The sequence below is a fragment of the Saimiri boliviensis genome, chromosome 3, assembly GCF_048565385.1.
Source record: "Saimiri boliviensis isolate mSaiBol1 chromosome 3, mSaiBol1.pri, whole genome shotgun sequence".
In the NCBI taxonomy this organism is placed as follows: Eukaryota; Metazoa; Chordata; class Mammalia; order Primates; family Cebidae; genus Saimiri; species Saimiri boliviensis.
This window is the reverse complement of record NC_133451.1, coordinates 123,982,189-123,993,826: the sequence shown is the minus strand read 5'-3', so window position 1 is coordinate 123,993,826 and position 11,638 is coordinate 123,982,189. Positions and strand designations below refer to the sequence as shown.

General features: G+C 45.0%; 1 protein-coding gene across 1 annotated transcript; it reads right to left on the bottom strand.

Annotated features, from left to right (window-relative positions):
- Window positions 1-7,983: 7,983 nt before the first annotated feature.
- On the bottom strand, window positions 7,984-11,118 carry LOC101031354 (NADH dehydrogenase [ubiquinone] 1 beta subcomplex subunit 9-like). The gene is made up of 2 exons (XM_039479018.2): window positions 10,587-11,118; window positions 7,984-8,129 (listed from the first exon to the last, which is right to left on the bottom strand). The coding sequence occupies exons 1-2, from the start codon at window positions 11,116-11,118 to the stop codon at window positions 7,984-7,986; spliced, it is 678 nt and encodes a 225-aa protein (XP_039334952.2).
- Window positions 11,119-11,638: the final 520 nt, after the last annotated feature.

Below are 11,638 nucleotides of genomic sequence, written 5' to 3'. Positions count from 1 at the left end.
GGAGCCTATGCAATGACATTGTTATTTATGAAAAAATTAAATTGGAAGGTGGGAAGAGTTAAAGGATACAGTATTATTTTAATTCCTTATCAAAATTGGAATGTACGTGAAATTTTCTGCCCAGCTACTGCTAGGAGCAGTTAACACCTTCTCTAATTAGGACCAGTAAGTGATATACTAGCTTTTAGACCAAAAAAATACTGTAATATATATATATATTACAGTACAGTAATTCATGACATAGAAGTAGGTAGTTGGGCTAGATTTCTAAATGCTCTTTTCACTTGGAAATTTTATAAGATTTTGTAATAGTATCTATGTCGGTATCCTTACCAAAATTACCATGTTTGGTAATTTGCTAAATGATCACAGGAATCAGCTTAGTATTATTTGAGGTTATAACTTTATTTTTTTGAGATGACATTTCTGTCATCCAGACTGGAGTACAATGGCACAATCATGGCTCACTGAAGCCTTGAACTCCTGGGCTCAAGGAATCCTCTCACCTCAGCTTTCCGAGTGCTGGGACTGTAGGTACATGCTACCATGTCTGGCTGATTTTTAAAACAATTTATAGTGATGAAGTTTTTCCCTGTTGCCCAGATGGTCTTGAATGTCTGGCCTCAATTGATCCTTCTGCCCTCAGCCTCCCAAAGTGCTGGGATTACAGATGTGAGCCGCCACACATGGCCAACAATTATGGTTTATTATAGTGAAAGGATACAAAGCAAAATCAGCAAAGCGAAACGGCATGTGGGATGAAGTCTGGATGAAACCAAGCATAAGTTTCCAAAAGTCCCCTCTACATGAAGTCACACAGGACCTGTTTGATTTGTATGGAGACAAAGTGATACAGGAGTGAACTGTTGTCTACCAAGGATGCTCTGTAAGATTTGTCTTTCCAGGGTTTTTATTGAGAAGAGGTCATGCAGGCACCTCTACCTAGCTTATATCAAAATTCTAGTTTCTCAGAAGGAAAGCAGCTATTCGCCGTAAACGTCATTGTTTGTATAAACACTGTAGGTGTAGTGAGCCATTCTTACGAGAGAATGACAGGACCTATTTCCTCATAAGTTCCTGATAAATTCTGGAAATCAACGTTGCCAAGTAGCAGCCTTGCAAGCAGCCTTATAAGGGTGGCAGTCTTCGGCCTGCTGTGCTCATTGTTTTGCACAAAACCACTTGGTGAGCATCTGTTCTGGGTCAGGCACTGTAACATCCTTACATGTCTATTTTCATTTAATGCTTTCAGCTTGCTGAAGTAGAAAGAAACTCAGAGACATTAAGTTAGTTGGTCAATGATCTAGGTAAGTGAATGTTGAAGTGAAACACCCATCCCTTTAGAGACCACTATCTAATAATTTCTGTGGTATCTGTTTACACATCTTACGTGGTTTTTTAAAAGTTTAAAAATCTTAATTTTCCCCTCGTTAGGTTTTTTGATATAGTTTCAATTTATGGATGTCCATCTGGGTGAATTAAACAGAACTATATGAAGCTCTTTAATAAAGGTTTTGAACACTATGCACTAATGTGAATACGAAGAAAAGATAGTGTGCTTAGGCTGGGTGTGGTGGCTCACACCTGTAATCCCAGCACTTTGAGAGGCCAAGGCCAGCTGATCACTTGAGATCAGGAGTTCAAGACCAGCCTGGCCAACGTGGTGAAACCCCATCTCTACTAGAAATACAATAATTAGCCAGGCGTGGTGGTGGGTACCTGTAATCCCAGCTACTAGGGAGGCTGAGGGAGGAGAATCGCTTGAACCCAGGAGGCGGAGGTTGCAGTAAGCCGATACTATGCCATTGCACTCCAGCGTGGGATACAAGAGTGAGACTCTATCTCAAGAAAAGAAAGGAAAAAACACCAGGAGTGGTGGCATGTGGGCATGTGCCTGTAGTCCCAGCTATTTGGGAGGCTCAAGCAGGAGAATCACTTGAACCCAGGAGGCAGAGGTCGCAGTGAGCCAAGACTGTAGGATTGCACTCCAGCCGGGGCAACAAGAATGAAACACTGTCTAAAAAAGAAAAAAAAAAGATAGTGTGCTTAATGATTTAGTATCACACCAGTAGTTACACCAGTTAGTATTAGGGGTTTGGATAAGCATATCAAATCTTTTTGCTTGTGTGTTTATTTGTTTGAGACGAGTTTTACTCTTGTTGCCCAGGCTGCAGTGCAATGGCATGATCTTGGCTCACTGCAACCTCCACCTCCTGGGTTCAAGTGATTCTCCTGCGTCAGCCTCCTAGGTAGCTGGGATTACAGGTGCCCAGCTAATTTTTTAATTTTTAGTAGAGACAGGGTTTTTTCATGTTAGCCAGGTTGGTCTTGAACTCGTGACCTCAGGTGATCCACACACCTTGGCCTCCCAAAGTGCTGGGATTATAGGCATCAGCTATCATGCCCAGTCAAATCATACATATAAATTCCATGCCTGTTGGGTACTGAACAATGGGTACACATGGATACAGGGAGGGGAGCATCACACACTATGGGGTGGGGGAAATAGGGGAGGGACGGCAGGGGTTGGGGAGTTGGGGAGGGATAACATGGGGAGAAATGCCAGATATAGGTGATGGGGAGCAAGGCAGCAAACCACACTGCCACATGTGTACCTATGCAACAATCTTACATGTTGTTCACTTGTACCCCAAAACCTAAAATGCAATAAAAGTAAATAAATAAATATATAAATAAATAATGCCATGCCTGTAATTGAGGATAATAACCAAACCATCAGGGTTTGGGATTTTGCCTTACTTGCAAGGTATTAAGTTATCTTGTTAATATATATATATATATATTTTTTTGAGACGGAGTTTCGCTCTTGTTACCCAGGCTGGAGTGCAATGGCGCGATCTCAGCTCACCGCAACCTCCGCCTCCTGGGTTCAGGCAATTCTCCAGCCTCAGCCTCCTGAGTAGCTGGGATTACAGGCACGTGCCACCATGCCCAGCTAATTTTTTTTGTATTTTTCAGTAGAGACGGGGTTTCACCATGTTGACCAGGATGGTCTTGATCTCTCGACCTCGTGATCCACCCGCCTCGGCCTCCCAAAGTGCTGGGATTACAGACTTGAGCCACCGCGCCCGGCTATCTTGTTAATATTTTAATGGATATTCCCTGAAGACATAACAGTCTTGGATTGGAGACAAAGAACTTTATTACTTCTGACACAGTCAGCAGCATGAGCATCATGTTGGTATTGGTTCCCCAGGCCTCCCAAGTCCCACAGAGGTGGTGCAAAGGGACCATGGTAGATGTCACACACAACATGGGTTTGCATTATAGCCAGTGAACCCTGAGCTTGGGAATCCATTTTAGCAAACCTGTTCTTTGTCCCAAATTGACACTTACATCTTTTTTCAAATATGCCTCCTGCAAACACAACCATGAGAAATATCCTGGATAGAGTGGTCCTAGTGGAATTTTGGCCTATCCAGAAGATCAGAGAGGGACACTCAGGACCTATGACAGATCTCCCGAATTGTGGTGAGGTTTTAGTTAAGGAGATCGGTTATTGTGTGGAAAGCACTGTTCCTGACACGTAGTAAACCTTACCAGAGAAGGTGACTTTTGAGCTGTTTCCAAACATTCTGAGAGATCAATCTTTGGGAAAAGGTGAGGAAAGGATCCTCTCGGTAAAGGAAATAGTGTTTGCAAAAATGAGAGATTTACATAGGATGGTTCAACAAATTCTGAACCCTCCTAGATCAGAGGAAGATTAGAGTTGTGAGTCAGTGTATGTTAGAGAATGCACCTTCACCAGTCCATTTCTTCCAGCCACTGTCATCCATGTGAGTGCTCTTAAATCGCTGTGCTGTGTCATTGCACACTGCCATAGCACATCATGTGGAGCTCAGTGTGCAATAACATAGCAAAGCGATTTAAGAGCACTCACGTGGATGACAGTAGCTGGAAGATCTGGTAAGTAGTTTAGAGTCAAGGGGAAAAGGAATGAATTTACCTATAGACTGGGATTACTTGCAGGTATATCTAGGAAGGCAGGCCAAGTTCAACCCAACTTACTTTTCGAAGTTCCTTCAGGACTGAAAGCCTGATGTAGCTATGTGTTCTGCTGAAGTGTGCTGGATTGAAATAGGTGAGGAGTGGAATGGAATGGATGTTAAAATATGTGATAACTACATATAAGCTGTTTCATTAATTCTTTAATTAATTTTTTTTTTTTTTTTTTTTTGAGACATGCTCTGTCACCCAGGCTGGAGTACAGTGCTGCAATCTCGGTTCACTGCAACCTGGCTTCCTGGATTCAAGATTCTCCCACCTCAGGCTCCCAAGTAGCTGAGAGTACAGGCGAGCACCACCATGCCCAGATAATTTTTGTATTTTTAGTAGAGATGGGGTTTCACCGTGTTGACCAGGCTGGTCTCGAGCTCTTGACCTCCAGTGATCCGCCTGCCTTGGCCTCCCAAAGTGCTGGGATTACAGGCGCGAGCCACCATGCCCAGCTCCTGTTTAATTACTTCGAGGATGAATGATTTTATTCATATTAGAATAATTCCAAAATGGATGGAGTGTGGTAGGGCTCTCTTTTAATTTTGAACAGTCTCCCAACCTAAATTTTATCTTTTATAGCATTGACATTATTCTCTATTTGTATTAGTTTTGGGATTTTATTAATTCATGTAACCGTTTGTTCATGATTCACTTTTTCGAAGGTCTTTATTGATTTTCTACTACCTCCCTATGAATAAAATAGACTAAGTACCTACTTCCAGTCTATCTCATTCACCAGCTAAGGCCAAAAGAAAAACAAATGCATGAAAAAACGATCTCAGATTCTGACTGAGTTATATGAAAGTAAAGAAATGGGATAGTGAGAGACTAGAGGGTGGGCGGGAGGCAGTCAGATTGAGGAGCAGCACATAGGACGTGTGAGGTGACCCGAAGGAAAAGAGAAGTGTTTGTAAGGATCGCCAGTAAGTATTTAAAGTATGTATTTTCTAAGTATCAGGACGTTTTCTTTTGTAGCTATGGTACAGTTAGGAAATTCAGGAAGCTTAACTTTGATGTATTACTAATATCTAACAAATAGTACATACTCCATTTTTTCACTTTGTACTGTACTATCTACTTCATTGCAACTTATTTTTCCCAATCTCGAATCCAACCTAAGAGAATGATTTACTTTTTTTTTTCCTCATACATAAGGACACAGGCTGGGTGTAGTGGCTCACACCCATACTCACATCAGGCCAAGGTGGGAGGACTGTTCAAAACCACCCTGGCCAACACAGAGAGACCCCATCTCTGCAAAATAGTTTAAAAATTAGACACGCCTGGTGGCACAAGCTTGTGTTCCCAGTTACTCTGGAGGCCGAGGCTGCGGAGAGCCGTGGCCGTACGGCTGCACTCTAGCCTGGGTGACACAGCAAGACTCTGTCTCAAAGAAGAAAAAAAAGAACAATTGCTGCTTTTTCTCCCAGCACTGTTGTCATTTGTGCTGTTAAGTACCATTTTCATGTTGAATCTTGTATGAGTTGGATTTCTTCAGTTTCCAGTTTCCTTGTGATTAGAATCAGATGTATTTTATATATGATATATGTATGTTATATATAAATATGTTAACATATACTTGTATATTTATGTTATATATTTTATCTGATTCTAATCAAAGGGAAACAATGAATCATTGTTTTATATGTGTGTATATATATATTTATTTATATACACAGACACACATACATATATATATATATATATATATTTTTTTTTTTTTTACTATTTCACTGATTTTTTTTATTAGGGCAAGCGTATGTTTTGTAACATATTTCACTTGCAAGTATGTATGATGAGGTCTCCCTGTCTCTCTACACTGGCGCTCCTGGGGTCTGGTCACAATATGCCACCACAGTGGGGGCAAATCACCTTCCTTTCGGGCAGGAGGCAAAGCTTCAGTCAGAGGACCACCAGGTGGCGTTTCCTCCTCCAGTTTAATCTCTTTCCCAGCTTTCTCCCCGCAGTTTCTTCCCCTTTCTCTCTTGGCAAAGTAATCAAGATACATTGCCTTTTCAGAAGGATGCCAGGCATCCATGCAGTTTTCTGGAACCCTGTAACACTCGTGTCTCTCATACGAGGAACCCCCAGGAGAGTCAGGGAAGATGTATGCCTGTGGATACTCACAGGACCAGAAATCTTCCTCAGCCTCCCTCAGCATCTGGGTGGCCTTCTTCATATCCTTTTCATTCTTATGTTCTTCAAACCGGGCTCCCATCAAACAAGCCAAGTATTGGTATTTGTCCCTGTGGACACACCACGACTTGAGGTGGCTCAGCGCCCCGTTACAAAACCACAGCACCTTCTGTTTTAGTAATGATTCTTGCCTGAGCCAATTATATTGTGATTCCAAATTGAGATTTTGAAATTGAAAATCTTTTCTTGGCCAGACGCAGTGGCTCAGGCTTATAATCTCAGCACTTTGGTAGGCCAAGACAGGCAGATTACCTGAGGTCAGGAGTTTGAAACCAGGCTGACCAACATGGAGAAACCCCATCTCTATTAAAAATACAAAATAATTTCACTGCATGAAGTCATTTTTAAAAAATACAAAATTAGCCGGGCGCGGTGGCTCAAGCCTGTAATCCCAGCACTTTGGGAGGCCAAGGCAGGTGGATCACGAGGTCAAGAGATCGAGACCATCCTGGTCAACATGGTGAAACACCGTCTCTACTAAAAATACAAAAAACTAGCTGGGCGTGGTGGTGTGTGCCTGTAATTCCAGCTACTTAGGAGGCTGAGGCAGGGGAATTGCCTGAGCCCAGGAGGCGGAGGTTGTGGTGAGCGGAGATCGTGCAATTGCACTCCAGCCTGGGTAACAAGAGCAAAACTCCGTCTCAAAAAAAAGAAAAAAAAAAATACAAAATTAGTTGGTCATGGTGGCGCATGCCTGTAATCCAAGCTACTTGGAGGCTAAGGCAGGAGAATCGCTTGAACCTGGGAAGTGAAGGTTGCGGTGAGCTGAGATTGCGCCTTTGCACTCCAGCCTGGGCAACAAGAGCAAAACTCCATCTCAAAAAATAAAAATAATCAACGGGCGTGGTGGCTCATGCCTGTAAGCCCAGCACTTTTGGAGGCCGAGGTGGGTGGTTCACGAGGTCAAGAGATCGAGACCATCTTGACCAAGATGTTGAAACCCCGTCTCTACTAGAAACACACAAAACAATTAGCTGGGCATGGTGGTGCGCATCTGTCATCTCAGCCAGTTGGGAGGCTGAGGCAGGAGAATCTCTTGAACCCAGGATATGGAGATTGCAGTGAGCCGGGATCGCGCCACTGCACTCTAACCTGGGGAAAGATCAAGACTCTGTCTAAAAATAAATTTTTTAAAAAAATAAAAATATAAAGATTTTACTGGCTCTCTGGTTGAGAGGTTACGCAGCGGTGGAGGAAGACGACATGGTGGTAAAGCTTTCAAAACCAGCTCGCAGTTAGTTTAGCCTCGTTTTACGCTCACCTTCAAGCTGCTCATAGCAGCCGGGCACAGCGGCTGGCGCCTGTAATCATAGCACTTTGGAAGGCCGAGGCAGGCGGATCGATTGAGCTCTTGAGTTCGAGACCAGCCAGGGCAACATGGCGAAACACGGTCTCTACCAAAAAGTACAAAATCAGCAGGCGGGGTGGCGCGCGCCCGTAACCCCAGCCACTCAGGAGGCTAAGGTGGCAGGATCGCTTACGCCCGGATGGTCAAAGTTACAGTGAGGCGAGACCGCGCCAGACCCTCTCAAAAAAAAAGAAAACAGAAAAGGTAGCTCATAGGAATGAAAAATCTGAAAAAGTTGCCATTGGGATTTAAACGACCCGCTGAAGCCCTCAGGGACCCCACCACTGAGGGAGCCGCCCCAGGCTCTGCTCCGAATCTTCCCACGCCCCCTGCACCCAGCGGCATTGAGCATGCGCAGACCCTTCCCGCCCACTTCCGGTGGAGCAGCTAACCACCGCGTGGGTTGAGTGTGCGCCTAAAACTCAAAAACCAGAGCGTTCTGGGTTGAGCGGGGCTTTCGGTTCTGCGCCCCGCGGGGTTCCGTGGGTCCTGCACAGCATCAGGCCTGAGCCGCCGGTCCAGCTGCTCCAGGTAAGCCGGGAGGGCCGCAAGAAAGGCCCAGTAGGGCCTGGCGGGAGGGTTACTCAACCCGGCAGGGGCTTCCTGAGAATCCACTGTGCCCAAACCTCGGGGTCAGGACCCGTCCACGGCTGGTCTTCTCAGACTGTGGATCCTTTTGGTGGTGGTGGTTGTTTTTTGAAATGGAGTCGCGCTCTTGTTGCCCAGGCTGAAGTGCAGGGGCGCAATCTCGGCTCACGGTAACCTCCGCCTCCCGGGTTCCAGCGATTCTGCTGCCTCAGCCTCCCGAGTAGCTGGGATTACAGGCGCCCGCCACCACACCTGGCTAATTTTTGTATTTTTAGTAGAGACAGGGTTTCACCACGTTGGCTCCGCTGGTGTCGAACTCCCGACCACCAGTGATACGCCCGCTTGGGTCTCCCAAAGTGCTGAGATTACAGGGGTGAGCCACCGCGCCCCGCCGAATTGTGTTTTAAGAAGCGCAAGAGGCCAGGCGTGGTGGCTCAAGCCTCTAATCCAGCACTTTGGGAGGCCGAGGCGGGTGCATCACGGGGTCGAGAGTTCGAGACCATCCTGGTCGACGTGGTGAAACCCCGTCTCTACTAAAAATACAAAAATTTAGCTGGGCGTGGTGGCGCATGCCTGTAATCCCAGCTACTCAGGAGGCTGAGGCAGGAGAATTACCTGAACCCAGGATGCGGAGGTTGCGGTGAGCCGAGATCGCGCCTTTGCACTCCAGCCTGGGTAACAAGAGCGAAAACCGTCTCCAAAAAAAAAAGCACAAGGCCCCGCACAGGCAGTGGGACTCTGATGATTGAATTTTGGAGAAGATTGTGGTGGGAGTGTTAAGCTCCCACCCTACAGCACCAGCCCTTCCCTGGAGGATTTAGTGTTCTTCCGTCCTGCTACGGATGAGAAAGTTTAGGCTCAGTTACGCTTCGTATCATCTAAAATACAGAGGTTGAGTCTTGAGGTCAGGGATCTCCCACAGGTTTGATTTATTAGCCGAATATTCATTGAGCCCACACTGTGGGCCATCACAAGAATCAGAGTAGGAGCCGGGCATGGTGGGTCATATCTGTCACTCCCCAACACGTAGAGGCCGATATGGGAGGATGCTTGAACCCAGTTCTGGGTCAGGTTGGTGCCTGGGCAACATGGTGAGACCCCTGTCTCTACTAAAAAAATCCGGGCATAGGCACATGCCTATGGTCCCAGCTACTTGGGAGGCTGAGGTTGGAGGATTGCTTGAGCCCAGGAGGCAGAGATTGCAGTGACCGGAGATCAAGCCATACATTACTAAAAATTAGCTGGGCATGGTGGCTCGTGCCTGTAATCCCAGCTACTCAGGAGGCTGAGGCAGGAGAATTGCCTGAACCCAGGAGGCGGAGGTTGCGGTGAGCTGAGATCGCGCCATTGCACTCCAGCCTGGGTAACAAGAGCGAAACTCCGTCTCAAAAAAAAAAAAAAGAAAAACAAATGCATGAAAAAAACAACCTCAGATTCTGACTGAGTTCTATGAAAGTAAAGAAATGGGATAGTGAGAGACTAGAGGGTGGGCGGGAGGCAGTCAGATTGAGGAGCAGCACATAGGACGTGTGAGGTGACCCGAAGGAAAAGAGAAGTGTTTGTAAGGATCGCCAGTGAGTATTTAAAGTATGTATTTTCTAAGTATCAGGACGTTTTCTTTTGTAGCTATGGTACAGTTAGGAAATTCAGGAAGCTTAACTTTGATGTATTACTAATATCTAACAAATAGTACATACTCCATTTTTTCACTTTGTACTGTACTATCTACTTCATTGCAACTTATTTTTCCCAATCTCGAATCCAACCTAAGAGAATGATTTACTTTTTTTTTTCCTCATACATAAGGACACAGGCTGGGTGTAGTGGCTCACACCCATACTCACATCAGGCCAAGGTGGGAGGACTGTTCAGAACCACCCCGGCCAACACAGAGAGACCCCATCTCTGCAAAATAGTTTAAAAATTAGACACGCCTGGTGGCACAAGCTTGTGTTCCCAGTTACTCTGGAGGCCGAGGCTGCGGAGAGCCGTGGCCGTACGGCTGCACTCTAGCCTGGGTGACACAGCAAGACTCTGTCTCAAAGAAGAAAAAAAAGAACAATTGCTGCTTTTTCTCCCAGCACTGTTGTCATTTGTGCTGTTAAGTACCATTTTCATGTTGAATCTTGTATGAGTTGGATTTCTTCATAGTTTCCAGTTTCCTTGTGATTAGAATCAGATGTATTTTATATATGATATATGTATGTTATATATAAATATATTTACATACACTTGTATATTTATGTAATATGTTTCATCTGATTCTAATCAAAAGGAAACAATGAATCATTGTTGTATATATATATATATATACACACACATATATATATATATATTTTTTTATACTATTTCACTGATTTTTTTATTAGGGCAAGCGTATGTTTTGTAACATATTTCACTTGCAAGTATGTATGATGAGGTCTCCCTGTCTCTCTACACTGGCGCTCCTGGGGTCTGGTCACAATATGCCACCACAGTGGGGGCAAATCACCTTCCTTTCGGGCAGGAGGCAAAGCTTCAGTCAGAGGACCACCAGGTGGCGTTTCCTCCTCCAGTTGTTTAATCTCTTTCCCAGCTTTCTCCCCGCAGTTTCTTCCCCTTTCTCTCTTGGCAAAGTAATCAGGATACATTGCCCTTTGGGAAGGATGCCAGGCATCCAAGCAGTTTTCTGGAACCTTGTAACACTCGTGTCTCTTATACGAGGAACCCCCAGGAGAGTCAGGGAAGATGTATGGCTGTGAATGCTCACGGTACCAGAGATCTTCCTCAGCCTCCCTCAGCATCTGGGTGGCCTTTATCATATCCTTTTCATTCTTATGTTCTTCCAACCGGGCTCCCATCAAACAAGCCAAGCATCGGTATTTGTCCCTGTGGACACACCACGACTTGAGGTGGCTCTGTAGCTCCTTAAAAAACCGCACCACCTTCTGCTGATGAGTAACGTAGGCTGCCGGTTCAGAGAACGCCATGGCGGCACTATACATATACTTTTATATCTAATTCTCTATTATAGGGCAGGCTCAGTGGCCCACACCTGTAATCCCAGCACTTTGGGAGGCTGAGGCAGATGGATCACATGAGGTCAGGAGTTCGAGACCAGCCTGGCCAACATGGTGAAACCCCATCTCTACTAAAATTACAAAAATCAGCTGGGCATGGTGGCGGGGACCTCAGTCCCAGATACTTGGGAGGCTGAGGCAGAAGAATCGCTTGAATTGGGAGGCAAAGGTTGCAGTGAGCCAGAATCATGCCATTGGACTCCAGCTTGGGAGATAGTGAAACTCCATCTCAAAAAATAATATAATTTTATGTTATATATAATTACATATAATAGAATTTTATGTATTATACATATATTCTGCAAAATTCTCCATAGATGTGATGCTTTGCTCTCCATTTCAGGTCATCCGGTTGTGCCATCGTTGGTTCAGGTGGTGGTCTCTAGATCTCTACATTATAAAGGTACTCATATTTGTAATTAAAATATAA

Coding starts and splice junctions, on each gene's coding strand:
- LOC101031354 (XM_039479018.2), bottom strand. CDS start 11,118: ATGGCGTTCTCTGAACCGGCAGCCTACGTTACTCATCAGCAGAAGGTG. Junction 8,130..10,586: donor CAGACCCCAGGAGCGCCAGT/GTAGAGAGACAG, acceptor CCCTCCCGCCAG/GCCCTACTGGGCCTTTCTTG.